The sequence below is a fragment of the Monodelphis domestica genome, chromosome 7 (assembly GCF_027887165.1).
Source record: "Monodelphis domestica isolate mMonDom1 chromosome 7, mMonDom1.pri, whole genome shotgun sequence".
Taxonomy (NCBI): Eukaryota; Metazoa; Chordata; class Mammalia; order Didelphimorphia; family Didelphidae; genus Monodelphis; species Monodelphis domestica.
The window spans coordinates 138383618-138404419 of record NC_077233.1 but is presented as its reverse complement, the minus strand read 5'-3'; the positions used below and the strand labels follow the sequence as shown (position 1 = coordinate 138404419).

General features: G+C 39.2%; 1 protein-coding gene across 43 annotated transcripts in view; it reads left to right on the top strand.

Moving 5' to 3' along the window:
* The window catches only part of MAPK8IP3 (mitogen-activated protein kinase 8 interacting protein 3), an 88930-nt gene that overhangs the window by 59332 nt on the left and 8796 nt on the right, over positions 1-20802 (top strand). For 9 of the 43 annotated variants that reach the window (XM_056805634.1, XM_056805614.1, XM_056805609.1 and 6 more), the window contains 8 exons: positions 5974-5985; positions 9265-9322; positions 9771-9923; positions 10974-11055; positions 16110-16261; positions 18172-18228; positions 18524-18694; positions 19868-19994. In XM_056805634.1, the coding sequence (XP_056661612.1) occupies positions 5974-5985; positions 9265-9322; positions 9771-9923; positions 10974-11055; positions 16110-16261; positions 18172-18228; positions 18524-18694; positions 19868-19994 (812 nt within the window). The remainder of the gene's footprint in view (positions 1-5973; positions 5986-9264; positions 9323-9770; positions 9924-10973; positions 11056-16109; positions 16262-18171; positions 18229-18523; positions 18695-19867; positions 19995-20802) is intronic. The other 34 variants (XM_056805641.1, XM_056805624.1, XM_056805635.1 and 31 more) reach the window with 9 other exon arrangements.

Genomic DNA, 20802 nt, shown 5'->3' with positions numbered 1-20802 from the left:
GACCTTCATAGTTGACCATATTACATTTCTGTTACTGTATACAATGTTTCCTTGGTTCTGTTTACTTCACTTTGCATCAATTCATTTAAGTCTTTATAGGTTTTTCTGGACTCATCCTGTTTGTCATTTCTTACAGCACAACAATATTCCATTACAACAATATGCCACAACTTGTTTAGCTATTCCCCAATTGATGAATATGCCTTCAGTTTCCAATTCTTTGTCACTACAAAAAGAGCTGTACAAAATAGTATGAAATATTTTTTATCAATAGGTCCTTTTCCTTTTTCTTGGATCTCTTGGGAACATAGAATAGACCTAGTAGTAGTATTGCTGGGTCACAGGGATTGGCTCTACATTAATGCAGCTTTGAATAACATAACTTCATAGACCTCATGTCCCAAAGTGAGGCCCAAGCCACTCTGCTGATGGTCATAGACTTGTGTCTGTTTCAATCTGGTCTGGTGACTCGAAAGATCCACCTACTACTATAGGGTTGAGTAGAAGAGTAAAAAACTTGAATCTTTTGACTTTACTCATCTCTTCCTTATCTCCTCCCTTTACTGGTAATATATAAAGTCTGTTGGTTAGGACTGCATGAGCTGCACATTCAATTCAACAGATATTTATTAAGCATCTTTTCTGTACATGGTTCTTTGCTAAGTGCTGGAGAAACAAGATAAAAATGAAGCAGTCTCTGCCCATAAAGAACTGATATATGCTATATTTGCATCACCTAACATTTTAAGCAAATAGCCTTTTACTTAAATGCTTCCATCCTTGCTGGCACACTGCCCCGTTGGCTGCCCTTAGAAGCTCCCTTACCTGATCCCATACCAAAAATTTATTGAAATATTTTGCCTTTGGGAATTTTGACCTACTTATATACATCATGATGATGATAATAACATCGTATATTTTATCCCTTTTTCTGTAGACTCTCTTAAGCAAAGTTCAACCACATTGAGTTACACCATCTAGGAGAAAGAGTTGTCAGTAATAAAATCTGTTTTCAAGACTTAACACCTTGAGGGAACATGGCATCCCATCATTGTGCTATCTGATCATCAGAAACTAGAACATCTCCAACTAGTTTTAAAAAATGATGCCAGTGAGGACCTGTTATCTAGTTATTTCGATTTTCAGTTTGGCTTTGTTTCTGACTGGCAGCAGAGTGGAATAGTGCATTTACTTTTCTTTACTCACTATGGTTTATCTTGCCTTTTTGAACCATACTCCATGTTTTATTAAACTGGAGCTTCCTGAAAGCAGGGACTTCTTTGGCTATTGATGTTGGTTGGTTGATTTGGTTGGTTTTTTGCCTGTCTTTGTATCCCCAATGTTTAACAAAGTGCCTGGCACAAAGTAGATGCTTAATAAATGTTGATTGACTATAGGCTAAAGTATACCTCTTCCAATTCCTTCCTGTGAAACTGATTTGCGAAAGCCCAAATAGCTAGCTAGTGGAGGAGATAAAATTAGAAGCCAAGCCTTTTATAGGATTATAATTTTACAACTGGAAGGGACGTCAGAGGTGATTTAATAGTTTGGTTCCTTCATTTTGCAGATGAGGAAACATAAGGCCTAGAGAGTTTAAGTGACTCATGCAAGGTCCTAAATAAACACACACACACACACACACACACACACACACACACACACACACACACACACATGTAAAGTGACAGAGACAGGATTGGAATTTAGTTATTTTAGCTTCAAACCTTTCATTCTTTCCACAGTTGTGTGTCTGGCATGTTCCAGAGGTTTCGATTATATAGTTAGATTTTTTTTCTCTTTTAGAAGAATGGGGAGAGGAATTGGATCTGTGATTTCACCTTGAATTCCTGAGGGGTTGTTGCATTGGAACAAAAATTCCACTGGGTAGGACCAAACTGCAAAGACTTGGTTTTAGAAAGAATATGATCCTGGCAACAGACTGTATCTGCTGCCTACGGACCTATCTAGCTAATGGTCATAGTGATTGATATATGTTAACTGAGAACAAGACTGATTATGTTGATCAAACTAAAAGCTGATGAGAACATGGAAAAATAAGATTACATTGCTAGAGAAAAAAATAATAATGTACACTTCTTCACAGCATACTAATCCTTTAATATAAGACCTTTAGACTAGGTTTTTGAATAAGTGCCCCTATAGATGTCTTAACATCTGTAATCAGTCAGTATTGTCAGTAAAGTCAGACTGTAATCAGTCAAAAAATATAAAGTACCTTATATAGTCACTGGGGATTCAAGCATAAAGGATGAAAACACCCTTCTTACAACAAGCTTATATTCTAATGGGACATATGGCAAATACATATAAAAATAAATATGTGCAACTTAAATAGAAAGTAAAATACAGCAGTAGCTAGGTAGCCCAGAGGATAGAACACCAGGCCTGGAGATAAGAGGTCCTTTGTAGAAATTTGGCCCCAGACACTTCCTAGCTTATGACCTTGGGCAATTCACTTAACCTGGACTGCTTAGCACTTAACACTCTTCTACCTTGGAACTAGTACTTAGTATCAGTTCTAAAACAGAAGGTAGGATTTAAAAGAAGAAAGAAAATAAATAAAATACAAATATATGCCCACATTAAAGGATAGGGTAGTTTAGAAGGATCAAGAAAGGCTGTATATGGAAGATGTTGCCTGGACTGTATCTTGTGTTTGTTTGTTTTTAACCCTTACCTTGAGCCAATCTAGCCAGAGGCCATCAGGAACCCTGGGTCAGGAGATATAAGGCTTCTTAAGCCTTAGCAATAAGGCTTCTTAAGCCTTAGCACCCTTACCAAACAAGTCCCAGGGACAGCCTTGTTGCTTTCATGAGGAAAAAAATAATCTAACCCATGTGACAAGGAGAACCTTGTTGTCAGTGATTCCATCACAGAAATTCATTCTAGGCATGGGAGCCAGGGTTGAAAAGATACAGAGATGAGAATTTGGGATATGGTTGTATAGTTGCTTTAAAAGCTCAACATATTTGATCTCAGAGGCCATAGGAGTTATATGATCAGATCTGTCTTTAAGGAAAATTACTTTGGTAGCAATATGTAGAATGGTCTGGAAAAACTAGTAGAGACCAATTAGGAAGCATTGTGGGTTGTTATGAAATGTGATGTGGGCCTAAACCGGTGACATCTATGTGAGTAGAGAGAAAGGATTGAATGTGAAAGATTTTGTGGAGGCAATAGTGCTGAGACATGGCAATAGATTGTATATATGGAATGAAAAGAAGGAATGGTCCAGGATAGTGCTAAGATTGTGAACCTGAAACACTGGAGAGATAGTGGTGTCTGACAAAAATGTGGGATTTCTTGGGGGAGATAATGAGTTCAGTTTTAGACAATATTGACTTTAATAAGTTCCTCTAACAATGAAGAAATGAAACCCTAACTAAGTCAGTCAATCAATCTGTAATTTTACCTGTGACATTTTAAGTTGCCTTTTCTCCATAGAATATTATGTCAAGTACTGTGGAGGGGCAGAGAAGAAAGAGAAAACATGGTTTCAACCCCTAATTGGCTTAAGACTTGAATAGGAAGATAAAATATATCCATATGAAAGGATTTATTAACAAGGTACTAACCTGTTGAGGACACCAGTTTGTACAATAGTAGTACCTGTGACATTCCTCCAAAGTAAATCCTATCTGATATACAGCTAAATGAGATAATAAGGAACAGGTACAGAATACTCCGAACATGGTAAAAGATCAGAGAAAGGCGAAATCACTCATGGCTGGAGGAATCATGGAAAAGATGTTATTTGAGCTGGACTTTGAAGAATGAGCAGAATTTGAGTAGGTAGAACCTGGGGGTGGAGGTGGAGAAGAATGGAAATGGGGGGGGGGAGGTCATTCTAGGAGGATATTCATGATACCCATGGATTATTTGAGATTCCATTATAAGTTCCTGCCTCCTCCATGAAACCTTTATGGACCACTAGCTATAAAATTGGTCTCTTCCATCTCTAAAATGCTTTGTCATTTACACTTCATATAACACAGTTTGCCAATTAAATGTATTTTCTTGTTCTTTCATGTAATCAATCTAATAAACTTCTTAAGGATAAGCACCTTGGCTTCCCTATCTTTTTTTTTTTTAAACCCTTACCTTCCATCTTTAAATCAATACTGTGTATTGGTTCTAAGGCAGAAGAGTGGTAAGAGCTAAGCAATGTGACTTGCCCAGGTCACACAGCTAAGGAAGTGTCTGAGGCCAGATTTGAATCCAGAACCTGCATCTCTAGGTCAGGTTCTCAATCCACTGAGCCACCCAGCTGCCCCCTTCCCTATCTCTTGTATGCCTTCATAGCACCCAGCAATGTGTTCTGTGGATACTTACTCTGGTATGTGCTAGTAAATACTTGATAATTTTAACTGACATGATGGTAAAAACATCTTCTCCAGGCTTGAATTTTCTTTATCATTTTCCCTCTTGCTGAATCTTTCATGTGAGAAATAAGGAAAGTGGCTTTATTTGTACCTACTTTGATCTTAGGTTGCTCCACACCTCTTTTTTGTTTGTCATTTAAATGTCTATGCACTTATGAGATAAAAAGTAAAGACTGTTGTCAAATCCATGCCTCCTAGGAAGGAGAATTAATGCAGGAATGCCTGTATGAATCAAATTCTTCCACAGAATGACCTTTCTCTTCTGGTGTGGGAAGGTGCAAAGAGATCTTTACATTTTTGTTTGTTTGTTTTGTTTTGTTTTGTTTTTGAGCCTAGCTATTCAGAGAAAAAGTATAAGCAGTAACTCCAAACTCCTCTCTTCCTATAGTTGGTCTTTCAACACTACTCTGGAGATTGGATCAGTTGATTTCTAAGGTCCCTTCCAGTCCTAGAATTCTGGGATTCTTCTTGGTCTCCTTCCCAAATAAATACTTAACATTACACCCCGCCCACCTCTATAACCCCCAACTATTGTCTCCCCTATTTTTCTTTATTTAGAACTGAGGGACAAATGTTAGCAAGTGTAGGGTAGAAGTGTCTCTTCTGGGGGCAGCCGGGTAGCTCAGTGGATTGAGAACCAGGCCTAGAGATGGGAGGTCCTAGGTTCAAATCTGACCTCAGCCACTTCCTAGCTGTGTGATCCTGGGCAAGTCACTTGACCCCCATTGCCTAGCCCTTACCACTCTTCTGCCTTGGAGCCAATACACAGTATTGATTATAGGGCAGAAGGTGAGGGTTTAAAAAAAAAAGTTTCTCTTCCATTCACTTTAAATGAGAGTTTGCCTGTATTTCTTGAGTTCTTTATATTTCAAATGAAGAGGAAGTGGATTAACAAATATTATTGGTAAGTTACTGATTTTTCATCATAATAAAGATCATAGATGTAGAGTTTGAAGGGACATTAGTAACCATCTAATCCAACCTCATTTTACAAATAAGGAAACTGAGGCCCAGAAAGGTCCAGTGACTTGCCCAAGGTCAGTCAGATAGATGACAGTAGAGGCAGGTTTTTGATTGTAGAGCCAATGCTCTTTCCTCAGTATTTTGCTGTTTCTCACCAGTGCTGGTAAAAAAAACAACTGCCTCCTAGAACTTTACACAGGTCATGAGAGGACAGGCTTATTTCCATAAAGCTAGTTTGTAGAACCCTTTGGTCAGTGGTCAGAGGGAAATGGGAGCAGAATCAATTTAAGCAAGAAGCTGAAGAACTAATTTCCTCTGGTGTTCATTGAAAACATAGCTTTCCGGATTACTGGAGCCACATTTGGTTCTGGATTTCCCCGTAGGACCTTTACCTTTGCATTTCTGCCGTAGGTAGCCTTATACCACCAAGACAGAACAGTCAGTCCTTTTCCTTACTCTTCATACCCTCTACCATTGAAATGGCTGAGTCATTGTTAATTTTTCTTTAACAAAAACTTTTTATTTTGTTGGTTTCAGTCACTGATTGACCTTTTTGTCACTTCCTTTTCCCCTTGTGTCTCTGTGCTTCGCTGGACATGGCCCATAGGGGAGTTCTCAGGTGTGTATCTCTCCTATTCAGTGTCCTTGTTTATTTTGGGTTCCTTTTTCTCTCTTGTTGAATTCAGATAGAATGATATGGTATACACATGTGACACTCCCCTGCTGTTTCCAAATTACTGTTGACTTTGGGGCCTTTGTCCCACCTTGCTTTCTGCTCACCTGTAGTTTAGTAAGCTTCCTTAGTTTGCTCTCCCAGTTCCATTGATGCTATTCCTCAGATTTAACCAGATCTACTATGCTAATTATCCCTCTCCTATTAAGGGAGAAGTCCTCTCTGGGCCCCACCCCCACCCCTTCAGACTAATAATCTGTTGAGGCATTGTAATAATAGGGTTACTTCAGATGCATTAAACTTACTAAAAGATGTTTAAAAATTCAGCTAATTTCCTGGAGTCCTCTCTCAGCATAGATTAGGGAACTTCCTCCAAAGGCAAGGAAGGACCCTATGAATAAAAAAAAGTCAGGTTTTATGGGGATCCTAGGTCCTGCCTCTGGTTTCCTATGGCCTTACCTAAAAAAGGAATCTTTACCTTTCCTAAAAAAGGAATCTTTCTTCCCAAGTAAAACAGAAGGTGCTCTGATTGCTTGTTTGTTTTTTTTTTGTTTGTTTGTTTGTTTTGTTTTATTTTTTGCTATAGTCCAGATCATTCTTTTCTTTGTTTGGCAGGAAGATGCCATTTCCTTGCCTTCCTAGAAAGAAAATTCTGGGCTTCTAAACTCTGTAGTTAAAGAATACTAACTCAGCTAGATTCAGCTTTTGCATGTACATCTCTCCCTGGTTCAGAATTGTTTCTTTGACTTTCTAAAATGGCTAAGTAATTTAGAAATTTTGACACACCATACCCCATTAATTTCCTTTCTAATGCTCCCTCTGACTTTTCCCTACCTCATATATGACTAATAGTCTTTGGTATAGTGAAGAAGGGGACAAATACATTGAATTCTTCTAAATCTCAAAAATTGGCAACATGACATTTTATGGATAAGTATCTAACACTCCTCCAACCCCATCCTGTTTTTCATCCTATCCTTCCCTTTACTTCCTCTATGATCCTTTTCCAAAATGAAATAACTCATGAGCACTGTGACTCACTGCTCAGTTTGCTATTTATGATGGATGTTTAATGGCTGCTTGTTTTTTTCTTCCTTCCTTTCTTTCCCTTTCTTCCTCCCCGTTTCCCCAACTCCTTCCTATGGGATTGGGACGGCTCTCATAGTGCGGGATGATTTTTTTGGTAAGGCAAAGGCCATATTTAATTGTATGTTTTTTTCCCAATTTCTGGCTTTTCCTCTTCACCCAACATCTTGTCATGCTCCATGGGGTTTTGTGGTTTGGGTTTTGCATGGAAATGGTGTAGTAGTGGTGATGGTGGGGCCTTTGGGGAAACAGTCTGCAGTCTGGGCTCCACGTCTTTGGTGTGGGATTCTTTCCCCATGTACATGTCTGCTCTGCTGCTTGGAGTGTCCCATTTTCCTCCTGGGCAGGCCTGGAGTGGACTATTCCAAAAAGCCTCTTCTCCAGACTGTCCCTCCCCTTTGCCTTATTTTCATATGGCTGAGGCAGTCTCTGTAGGCTCCCTACCCCTGACTCTCCTTCATATCTCCTGGGGACTCTGTACTGTACTATTACTATTCTTTCATCTTTGCCTGAGGCTGGACAGGGCAGGGCATTTCAAGTCTCCTGCTAAGAGGAGGCCTGCTCAAAAGATCTCTGATCCTTCACTAATTTAGGAAAATGCCCTGTTCTTGTAAACACTCACTAAATACTATTGAATGCCATGGCCTTAGGCCAGTTCTTTGTTTTGCAAAGACAGAGGCAATGCCATTACCTCCATGGCAAAGGAGGTCAAAATGGCAAAGGAAGTCAGAACAGAGATACCAGGGGCTCTCAAGTATAAAGCATTTTTTTAATTCATGTTTTTTTCTTTTTTGAATGGGGTTGGAGAAGTGTGGAGGGAAGTGACTAAAGGACTGAGGCTGAAACAAGGTTTTAATTTTTTTCCTATTCAGTCTGGATTTGGTTATGCCACTGTGCTTTTCCTAGAGAATTGGTTTTGTTACATTTATTTTGTGCTATCATCATATACCTCCAGGTATGATACCTCCAGGATTAGGAGTCCACAGGCTTGTTTTAATCTCTTGTCCTGAAGAACTCAGAAGTCTTTCATATGACCTTGTGACTCTGTCTAAAAGGCTGGTGTCCCTGCACTGTTGCAAGATTGTGTCTTCCCCTTTTCCTCTGGTCTGGGGGTGAAAACACACTCTGCAGTGTCAGGGCAATCCATTTAAATTCAGTGGCACTTTTTTGTAATTTTTTTTTCCCCCATAGCTTGGGCTGCTTCTAGCCAGTTTGGAGAGCTGCATTTGCCATCCCGTGTCCATCCCATCTCCTGGGGAAGGGTTCTTTGTTAAGTGCTGTGTTGTCCTCTCTATCCTCTTGTCACCATAGTGCCAACTTCCATTCTATTGGGGACTGGGGAATTTTTTGTGCTTGCTTATGAAAAATTTATTTTTTTAAAAGCTTCCATGATGGATGAAGCCTCTGAACTGTGAGAGTGGGACAGAGGCACGAGTTTAATTCAAGTTCAGTGCCTGATCCCATCCAGCAGTGTCTTTTCTAATATAAAATAGTTTCTTTAAGTCCAGACTGATGGATGCTGCCTTGCTTTTCCCAGGATCCCATCTCCAGAGGAATTTTTCCTGCTTTCCAGTGCCATTTTGGCATTCTCCCCTTTAAGGTTCTCCTTCCTCAGGCCTTAGGATTTTATTGGATTCTCTCAATTCTCATTCCAAGTATTATTGCATCTTTCAAAGTTGGAACCTCTTGTCAGAAATTTGAATTTGTCTGATCAAAGGACCTGTTGAGGACAGCTAAAGCTGATCATGGCCAAGAAAGATTACATATTCCTCAGAGTTACTAGTGCATGTAGCCTTATTAAAGATTCAAATTGTAAATCCCTAGGAAAATCCCTGAAAAGGGTGTCCAAAAAGTGGGTGGTTAGCTCTGGAGGGCCATGGATCTGGTCCCTAAAACAGTGAATTAGGGGAGTCTTCAGAAGGGCACTCAGGAGGAGGGAATCCTGGTTCTATTTCTACTGAGGTTTGCTCCAAGTATCCTTCACCAGTGGGTGATGGCTTTCAATCTTTCTTTGAAGAGCATTCTAAATACAGACAGGGAATGACTTGTACTGGGAATGGGACTAACAAGTAAATACTCTTTTTCTACTGAGATAGTCATGGCTAGGCATTGTTGAAACTTTCATATTTTTTGTTTCAGGAATGGGCAAAGAAGTAGGAAATCTATTGCTGGAAAATTCACAACTTCTGGAGACCAAGTAAGAGACCAGTATATCTTCTTAAATCTTATTTTGCTATTCTATATTACTTTAGTAATTATCTTACCATGTCCTAGGTTCCCTGTTTGAACATACTGCTCCAGTCCTGCATCATTTTATAAGGTGCCAACTGCTGTCACTTAGGAATGATCAATAGTTTATTCTTTTCCTGACTAGACAGTTGCTTATTTTAACTTTTGAGACTCAACCACTCTTCTAGATCTCTGGGGCTCCTGGATTCAGTGATATTCTTAGTTGTTGACTTTGTTTAAAAAGTTTATATATAAGCTTCCTGAGTTGTTTCTTTAGCTTGGCCACTGACTCTAACCCATATACTTGATCTCTTGAGGTGTTAAGTTCCTCAGCTGCAAAATAAAGTGACCTCTAAAGTTTTATGTACTCTTGAAATAATCCCACATAACTTTCTTAAATTGTTGCTTTTTAAAAGAAATGCTTTGAATGTGGTGAAGAATGACCTGATTGCCAAGGTAGACCAGTTGTCTGGGGAACAGGAGGTGCTGAAGGGGGAATTGGAAGCCACAAAACAGGCCAAAGCCAAGATGGAGACCAGAGTCAAGGAGCTAGAAGAGGAACTCAAACGGTAAGGGATGACAGATGCAAACTGGTAGGAAAGAAATGTTTGAAGAGTCATCTAACCAAGACAAGTAGTACCAGGAACCTTTTTCTAGTTTGGCTTCTCTGATCATCCACTTTATTTTAATCTTATAAGTTTGCTTAAGGAGAAAATGGAGAGTTGCCACTTTGTCTTCCTGCTTTTCCCCAACTTCCCAATGCCTTTTACTGCTTTTCTTATTCTCTCTCATACCTAATATCTCCACCATTTCATCATTCCCCACCTTGATCAAGACTTAGCATAGTGCTAAATAGATAGCAAGTGATCAATGAATTCTTGTTGACTTGACTTTATTAATCTTCTTTCATGCTTCTTCCAATAAACCTTGGTATTTCTTATTTCCATCTTGTGTCGCAGACCTTTCCAACTCTTATTGCCTCAGATAATAAGTTAATTACCTTTGTCACTACTCGTCGATTTTCTCATTGTTAGCTGGATTCTTTCAGATGTATTCTGCTAAGATCACTTTTTCTTTACCAAGTGTAAGGAACAGCCTGTACTCCTAAAGCTAAATCTTTCCTTGGAGGTAACTAGCATGAGCTAAATAATGGCCTGGCTGAAGAATTCTCAATCAAGGCTCATAATCCCTAAATTCAGTTCTTTTTATTTCTTTTAATTTTGTAGGCATTTTTAAAATACATTTTTCGGTTGCTTCTTCTGCTCCATTCCCCTTTTAGATGAGAGAGAATAAAAAAGGGATCTCTGAAAACACCTTGTATTGTTGAACTGTGGTACCTTTTTCTCTTCTTCTGCTAACATTTAAGGACCCCATGTAGCATTTTTGAGGAGTGTACTAAGGCTTGTTTGTAACTTGCTCCCAAGCATAAGGAGCATCCCTTTGTGTCTTTTTCTAAATTGAGATACATTCCTATTCAACTCTCCTGAAAGTGTCCCACAGAAGAGGTTATACACTGAATAGTGAGAAACGAAACTTTGTGGACCCCTTTTATCTGTTAGACCTTCAAAATCAGTGTTCCAAACATATGTCCAACCTATATTTGACTTTTCTCTCTGCAGAGTGAAGTCTGAGGCCATCATTGCACGACGTGAACCCAAAGAAGAGGTGGAGGATGTAAGCAGCTATCTCTGTACAGAATTGGTATATTTCATTATTAAAATGCCTGGGGAATGGGTGGTAATGGATATGTTTGTTTTCTTCATACATTCATCGTTCCATTAGTTCTCTGAACATCTTCCCACCTTCTGCCTCCCTGTAATGCCCATATCAAGCTCCTAGTCTATAGTGTTGTTTGCTGAATGCCACAATGATTTTCTGACAAAACGTGTCTCAGAACATGACTTTCCTGAACCCCTCTCCTACCCCCAATCCCCCAAGCTGGACAAATTTAAGGAACAATATAGTTCTACATATGATTTTATGTGAAATGGTAATCATGCTGACAGTGTAGTTTTCAGTGTAATTTTATATAGCATTATTTTTTTAAAAAACATTATTTTATTTGGTCATTTCCAAACATTATTCATTGGAAACAAAGATCATTTTCTTTTCCTTCCCCCGCCCCACTTCCTCCATAGCCAACACACGATTCCACTGGATATCACATGTGTTCTTGATTCGAACCCATTTCCATGTTGTTGGTATTTGCACTAGAGTGTTCATTTAGAGTCTCTCCTCAGTCATATCCCCTCAACCCCTATAGTCAAGCAGTTGCTTTTCATCGGTGTTTTTACTCCCACAGTTTATCCTCTGCTTGTGGATAGTGTTTTTTAGATCCCTGCAAATTGTTCAGGGACATTGCATTGACCCTAATGGAGAAGTCCATTACCTTCGATTGTACCAAAGAGTATCAGTCTCTGTGTACAATGTTTTTCTGGTTCTGCTCCTTTTGCTCTGCATCACTTCCTGGAGGTTGTTCCAGTCCCCATGGAATTCCTCCACTTTATTATTCCTTTGAGCACAATAGTATTCCATCACCAACATATACCACAATTTGTTCAGCCATTCCCCAATTGAAGGGCATCCCCTTATTTTCCAATTTTTGGCCACCACAAAGAGTGCAGCTTTGAATATTCTTGTACGTGTCTTTTTCCTTATTATCTCTTTGGGGTACAAGCCCAGCAGTGCTATGGCTGGATCAAAGGGCAGACAGTCTTTTATCACCCTTTGGGCATAGTTCCAAATTGCCCTCCAGAATGGTTGGATCAATTCACAACTCCACCAGCAATGAATTAGTGTCCCTACTTTGCCACATCCCCTCCAGCATGCATTACTTTCCATAGCTGTTATGTTAGCCAATCTGCTAGGTGTGAGGTGATACCTCAGAGTTGTTTTGATTTGCATCTCTCTGATTATAAGAGATGTGCTTAGTAATAGTTTTGATTTCTTTGGCTGAGAACTGCCTGTTCATTTCCCTTGCCCATTTATCAGTTGGAGAATGGCTTGATTTTTTGCACGATTGATTTAGCTCTTTGTAAATTTGAGTAATTAAACCTTTGTCAGAGGTTTTTATGATTGTTTCCCAATTTGTTGCTTCCCTTCTGTTTTTAGTTACATTGGTTTTGTTTGTGCAAAAACTTTTTAATATGATGTATTCCAAATTATTTATTTTGCATTTTGTGGCTCTTCCTAAGTCTTGCTTGGTTTTAAAATCTTTCCCTTCCCAAAGGTGTGACATGTATACTATTCTGGGTTCGCCTAATTTTCTTATAGTTTCCTTCTTTATGTTCAAGTCATTCACCCATTTTGAATTTATTTTGGTGTAGGGTGTGAAATGTTGATCTAAACCTAATCTTTCCCATACTGTCCTCCAATTTTTCCAGCAGTTTTTATGAAATAGTGGATTTTTGTCCCAAAAGCTGGGATCTTTGGGTTTGTCATATACTGTCTTGCTGAGGTCACCTACCCCGAGTCTATTCCACTGATCCTCCTTTCTGTCTCTTAGCCAGTACCAGATTGTTTGGTGACCGCTGCTTTATAATATAGTCTGAGATCTGAGACTGCAAGACCCCCTTCCTTTGTATTTTTTTTTCATTATTTCCCTGGATATCCTTGATCCTTTGTTCTTCCAAATGAACTTTGTTATGGTTTTTTCTAAATCAGTAAAAAAAATTTTGGAAGTTCAATGGGTATGGCACTAAATAGATAAATGAGTTTGGGTAGGATGGTCATTTTTATTATATTGGCTCGTCCTACCCATGAGCAGTTAATGTTTTTCCAATTGTTCAAGTCTAGTTTTAGTTGTGTGGAGAGTGTTTTGTAGTTGTGTTCATATAGTTCCTGTGTTTGTCTCGGGAGATAGATTCCTAAGTATTTTATTTTGTCTAAGGTGATTTTGAATGGGATTTCTCTTTCTAGTTCTTGCTGCTGAGCTGTGTTGGAAATATATAGAAATGCTGATGACTTATGTGGGTTTATTTTGTATCCTGCAACTTTGCTAAAGTTGTTGATTATTTCAATTAGCTTTTTGGTTGAGCCTCTAGGATTCTTTAAGTAGACCATCATGTCATCTGCAAAGAGTGATAACTTGGTCTCCTCCTTGCCTATTTTAATGCCTTCAATTTCTTTTTCTTCTCTAATTGCTACTGCTAGTGTTTCTAGTACAATGTCAAATAATAGAGGTGATAATGGGCATCCTTGTTTCACTCCTGATCTTATTGGGAATGCATCTAGTTTATCCCCATTGCAGATGATATTAGTTGATGGTTTTAGATATATACTGTTTATTATTTTTAGGAACAATCCTGCTATTCCTATGCTTTCTAGTGTTTTTAATAGGAATGGGTGTTGTATTTTGTCAAAGGCTTTTTCTGCATCTATTGAAATAATCATGTGATTTTTGTTGGTTTGCTTGTTGATGTGGTCAATTATGTGGATGGTTTTCCTAATATTGAACTAGTCCTGCATCCCTGGTATAAATCCTATTTGATCATGGTGGATGACCCTTCTGATCACTTGCTGGAGTCTTTTTTGTTTTTTTTACATCCTCACCTTCCATCTTGGAGTCAATACTATGTATTGGTTCCAAGGCAGAAGAGTGGTAAGGGCTAGGCAAAGGAGGTAAAGTGACTTGCCCAGGGTCACACAGTTAGGAAGTGTCTGAGGTCAGATTTGAACCCAGGACCTCCCATCTCTAGACCTGACTCTCAATCCACTGAGCTACCCCGCTGCCCCCTTGCTGGAGTCTTTTTGCTAGTGTCCTATTTTAGATTTTTGCATCTATATTCATTAGGGAGATTGGTCTTTAATTTTCTTTCTCTGTTTTTGGCCCGCCTGGCTTTGGAATCAGTACCATGTTTGTGTCATAAAAGGAATTTGGTAGAACTCCCTCTTTGCTTATTATGTCAAATATTTTGTATAGTATTGGGGTTAGCTGTTCTTTGAATGTTTGATATTATATAGCACTATTAAGTAAGTGGCAAGGATGTTGATACAGGCCACACTCAGTAATTGCATGACTTTTGGACCCACTTATATAAGTAAGTGTCCTTTGCCTAATATTGTGTTTGCTGAAATAACAGCAATATTCTCCTTCTTTATCCTTGAAGCCCCATCTTCCTTTTATTCCTAGCTAAGGAGTTTATTCTCAATATTAGAGCAATTTTAGTTCTGTGGATGCTGAGGTCTTCATTTTTCCCTGTGAAAAGGGACTGATTCTATGAGACAATTTTTAGGACTTCACATGAAGAGTTTCCAATAGTCAAGCAGATATATTGGTAGATATTTATTTAGGCTTTTAGGGCTATACCCTTCCCTCATTGTTCTAGCCTTCCCTCATTGTTCTAGACTGAGTTTTAATTGACCTCAACAAAGACCTTCCCTTTTTAGAGTTGCCTCACTTTTCCTTCCAAAAGATGAAAATGGTGAGCTAACTAAAACAGTAAAAAGCTAAGAGGTGTGTACATCCTAGGTGGATCTAGGCATAGGATGGAAAGGAGACTAGCCTCTTTTCTTGTTACTGGCATCACTTATTTTTGGTATAATCTAGTAGTTAAAAATGAGGAGAGGAAATGAAGGTTCACTAATGCTCATTCCAGATACAGTTTCAACAATTTTGGGGGGCTAAGGGGAATCTTCTTGGCCCAGCACTTTTTGAGCCCTCCTAATTATTGATCTTCTTGTGTATACTTCATTTCCTTTTTCCTAATTCTGTGAAAAGTTATATGTGAGAAGGAGCAATACTAGTTACATATTGGGTAAGGATTTCCTCCCAGAGAAATCAAACCAGTGGTTGCAAATCACCTGATGGGAGCAGCCATTCTAAACCAATAGAGATATCTTAGGTCCTCTGTCCCTCATTTGGCAGCAGAGTTGCTGAAAAAAGTCAGTGTGGCAACAAAATGAGACATTGTTTAATACCCACACATCACTTGAACTGTAGGAATCATTTCTAGGATCCCTGCTGGCTGTATTGTCTGTTTTCATCGACAATCACTATTTTTTCCTTCCCGGTCAATCCCCTGGAATTTGAGGAGCCTAGGTTAGATTGCTGGATATATAGTTCTGTGTCCATATTAATGAGTAGCACTATTTCTTTTTATTGCCTTGATCTTACCTAGACCACACATGAATCCCTTTGGATTCTGGAACTTAAATCTATAACTTTTCCTAAGATATCTTCTTTCTAATGTCTGTTTAGCTACTAATTTTCTGTCACAAACTTTTTGGATCATGCTTTTGACTATGCGAGGCAGTGGTTTGGAGGGAAAGATACACATTATGTGTCATAAAATTTAAGTTGAGACCTCAGAGTTCATAATGTAGCAGAAATGCCCTCTATGATATCTCTAATAAGTGGTTATCCAGCCTCTGATAAAAAGTCTTCATTGATCTCCCTCCACCACTTCCCTAGGGGAAGATCCAAAGCTTGACAAACAGCTAGACTTGGCTTTTGGAATTCCCATAGTCTAAAGACAGAATTTCTAGCTTTTTCCATTTCCTGGTATTCTCACTTTTAACACCACACCACCCACCCCCACTTATTGCTTATGCTAAAGATCTATGGGAGATCTTTACTGTTCTCTGTCCTGTCTTGTCCTATGCATTGTATGGCTCATAACATGGTGTCTAGAGTAGGTTTAGAGCTAAACACTGTGTACAACAAAAACCAGGAAAAAACTAACAATGTGTGTATGTGAACTCCTAATTGTTTCTTTACTAACTTTAACCCCTTCCCTCTCTCACTGGCTGAACAGCAGTGCTCCTCCCCTCTGCAGGACAATATTCCCATTGCCCAACGCCGCCGTTTCACTCGTGTAGAGATGGCTCGTGTCCTTATGGAACGTAACCAGTATAAGGAGAGGCTAATGGAACTCCAGGAGGCTGTGAGGTGGACAGAGATGATCAGGTAAAGCTAATGAGCCTAAAACAGTGCTAAAAAGAGGATATGCTATCTAGAAATGCACAAAGAATATTCCATCTCCATCAAACCTTCTGTATCTTTTCCATCTTCCTCTCTTCTCCCCATCCATGTTTCTTTGCGCAGTTTGACCTTAAAGTGTTTATAATTTTAGATCTTCGGTTCTCAGAACTGATTTACTATCTCCTTTTTGCTTTATGTGGATTTTGCAGCACTGGAAAGACAAACTGAGTCCTATTAATTATTGCTTTTCCTTAATACCTATTGTAATGCTTTGGCTTCAGGAAGCCCTTATTAATAAGTAACAGAATTGGATCATAAAGTAAACTTTATTCTTGCCTTCTGCCGAAATTTCCTCCCCTGGCATCCTATAGTTGGAGGTAGGTTAAATTGATTTGGGAGACTACAAAGGTCATGGCTGTGTGCTATCTTTGTACTGGACCTAAGGTGAATGGGAATCTTAGAAAGAGTTGATTGTTGTGTCTTCATGTCTTTCTTGATGCTGCACTTAGGCTGGATCATAAGGAATCTTCCTTAGCTTGAGCCCTCTAGTAAAAGAGAAAGTTCTTTTCCTTGAGGCTAGTAGATCTATAAGTCCTCATCGTCTGGACAAAACCTTTTATTTGACTCAAGGCCTAAAAACAGAATGAATCAGTGCTTGTCCCAGAGACAGTTTAGGGAAGACCTTGGTCTTTGTATCAAGCAAGGCAAAACCTCACTTATGTAGACAGAGGAAGATTCCAGATCTCACCTGGAAACCACAACCTAGAATTAGTCCTTGGTCCTTGCATAAAACAAATTTAGTGGCAAAACCTTACTTTTGTGGACAAAGAAAGATCTTTGATCTCACCTAGAGATTATACCCTGGAAGTTTTTCCTCATGAGTGAGTTTGTTTCTTAATAATTTCAACTCTGTTATTCCCTTCTAGACAGGAAAGGAGGGCTTATATTCCCAGATTCTTAACTTTCCTGGGTTCTCTTTTTTCTTTTCTTTTTTTTTTTTAATTTAAAATTTTTTCAGTTCCAAAATCTCTCCTTCCCTCCATCACCTGCACTAACCATTGAAAAGACAAGAAATACCCATTATACATGCAAAACATATTTCCACATTAGCCACAGTGTGGAAAGAAATTTTTTAAAAACTGGCTTGAGTTTGTACTTTAGAGCCCATTAGTACTCTCTAGAGATGGTTAGAATTTTTCATCATGGATCCTTTGGAATGTTGTGTGTTGTATTTATTATTCAGGGTAGCTGAGTCTTTCATAGTTAACTATCATACAATATTGCTGGTTCTCCTCATTTCACTATACATTAATTCATATAATTCTTCCCTGGGTTCTCTTTGATGCCAAGAATGTTAAGCATTGATGTCCTATTTATGAGTCTACCTTTTTCTGGAGTTGCCTCAGGGGAAGCAACACAGTATAATGAGAAAAACTAGTCTGAAGTCAGGAGACCCAAGTTGCAGTCTTTGATCTGCTATCAATCATCAATGAACAATAATGCCTTAATGAACAGTTTTCTGCAGCTGCTATGGCTGTTGCAAAGTTTCCTTTTCAGTATCTAGAGCCATTGTACTATTGATTGAGAAGCAGCCTGCATTACTATTCAGAAGCTCTTCTAAAAGTCTGCATTGTCTTTTTTCCAAGGTTTCCCCTACTCTCAGTTATTACTAAATTAAGTTTTGAAATATGTGCAAGCAAGGGGTAGAAAAAAAAAGGAAAAGAAATAGTTCCTACTTTCCAGAAGTTTATAGGCTTTCCTGAAGCATACTTTTACCTCATCCTGTGTTGGCTTTTTGTAGCCAAAGGTGAGACTAGCCAAAGAAATAGAATTATCTTCTTTTAGTTTGAGTGGGTGCTTAAGATGAATGGTTCTCTGGCTTTTTCTCTTTACAGGGCATCCCGAGAACACCCATCTGTCCAGGAGAAGAAGAAATCTACCATCTGGCAATTGTGAGTCCTTGGGGGCACAAAGCAGGGCAGTCTAAATAGAATGAGCCTTCATTTGGCAGTCAGGAACCCAGGTTCTAATCTTGCCTCTTCTACTTTGAAGAAGTCATCTCCCTTCACTGGACTTAACTTGCATTTGAAAAAGAGGGCTCAGCTGCTTATTTTTAAGGTTCTTCTGGTTCTAAACTACCACACAATGGAAAAGGCGCTACTGAATGAGAAATAGATAATATGATGGATTCTGATACTGACTTTTTCCCCCATGCCTGTCTTCCCTCCCCGTTATCTCTTTTTGTAGCTTCAGCCGCCTCTTCAGCTCTTCATCTAGTCCACCTCCCGCAAAAAGGTCCTATCCATCAGTAAACATCCATTATAAGTCACCCACCACAGCTGGATTCAGCCAGCGCCGCAGCCATACCATGTGCCAGATCTCAGCTGGCAACCGCACGTTGGAATTTTTCCCTGATGAGTGAGTTTACTTCTTCACAACTTCACCTCCTTGATTCTCTTTTAGACAGCTAAGAAAAGAAGCAGGAGTGTTCCCATAGCCCCTTCTTTCTCTTTGATGCCAAGAACATTAAGAATTGGTGTTCTGCTTATTTGTCTATGTCTTTATGGGGCTGCCTCAGGGGAAGCAGCACAGTGTAACAAGAATACAACTAGTCTGAAGTCAGGAGACCTGTGTTCTAGTCCTGGATCTGCTGTCAATCAATCAGTCAACATAAAGTACTTACTATGTGCCAAGTACTATTAGGTGCCATCGATTCAAATACAAAGTGAAGAATTCTGTTCTTGGGGAAGACAAGTACATATCTAAGTGTATACAAAGTATATTTAAAAGTACAAGGTAAATTGAGTAAGAGAATGCATTAGCAGCTAAGGCAGGATAGATTTTTGGTTTTGTTGATTGTCTAGGCTTTAAAAAGTGCTGGAAAAAATGTTAATAATGAATATTATACCCAAAAATATATCACATACGCATTTCCTTCTCAGATCCAGTTGTTAAACATTTACCAGCGCACCCCCTAAGAGATCTCAAGCCTTAGGAGACAGTTTCAAATTTAATAATCTTAATGACTGAGTGAAAATACAGCACGACCTGTATAAGGTTAGAGTTCTATGGAACTCATTCAGTCATTTATTCATTTTATTTGACAAGCACTTATTAAATGTTTCCTTTGTGCCTTGGACAATCCTTTCTCTATTGTGAAGAGCTAAGCATCAGAAGGCTAGCAAAAGAGAACACTTGCATCTCAGTACTTGGTCAGGAACCAGTTCCCTGCTCTGGACTGTGGCATTTTGTCTCCTGACTTTCAGGGAAAAGTTTCAAACCCATCTCTGACTTGAGGCTTCTGCAAACCTGGATAAATCTCATATTCCATTCTCTTCCTTTCAGAAGAAGCAGCCCTTTCTGTTTATCTTTCCTCGGCAAGGCCATACTTAACACAAAACAGTTAGTACCAAAGCCATTCCTTCCCTTACTCTCCACCTACAACGTACTCCCAGTTTAGTATTCTGAGTATTGTGTTTCTACACTGGTTACTAGTATCTGACCAATTTGTTACTTTCCTTCAGACCTACTTCTCAACTCTCAGCCTCTACTTGTTACCATAGATTGAGAAGTATAATTGTGTCTTCTCAGCGACTGCACATCCTCAGCTCGGAGGGAACAGAAGCGCGAACAATACCGACAAGTTCGAGAACATGTACGCAATGATGATGGGCGTTTGCAGGCCTGTGGCTGGAGCCTTCCTGCCAAGTATAAGCAGGTAATCCTCAAATGTCCTCCACATACTACACAAACCTTTGCACCAAGTACTAACCTATAGACTCACTACAGAGAATCATACCTACTGAAATATTGACCCTAATAAGAAAGGTGCTGATGATGTTATAGATATACTAAGGTTATTTAAGTCCTTAGTACCTCTCAGTGAAATAGGCCTGTGAACCTGCCTCACTGGGACCAGTGCGCTGTTCAGTCTATCAGACATGTTGTTAAAAAACAGGTATAGGGATTTATTCTTGAAAAACAATTTATTATGAAGGGAGGATTAAGGAGAAGGATTCCCTAGCTCTAATGAAATTCTCACTAGCCTCCCACCTTCTAAAACCTCCTCATGGAGGTGCCTTCTTTATCTTGATGCTCCTTAAGCCCTAGCCTGTCTGTCTAGATCCCAAAATCTTGACTAGCTAAACCTGACACTATTTAATCCTCTCAGATTGATTTGTAGGATGTAACAGGTTTTCAGATATATTTAGGAATGAACTCGGATGGTTGGATCCACCCTAGCGTGGCCAGGATAGAGTTGGTCTTGGGCCTCACCAACACTAGTTTTGCTCAGTTTAGCTGGCCATAAATCTTCTTAGTAGACAGGAACACTTTCAGCATACAGGAACAGTTTGTTTTTAAAGCAAAGGAAGGGTTTCTTCAGTCAAGAACAATCAAGGTAAGTCTTTTCAGCTCCAAGGTGCAGGAAGTTAAAAATTCCTCAGCTCAAGTGAGAGGAAGTCTAAGAGCTGCAGTCAGCTCAAGAGACAGGAAGTCCAAGAACCCCAAGTAACTGTTGGTGTTCT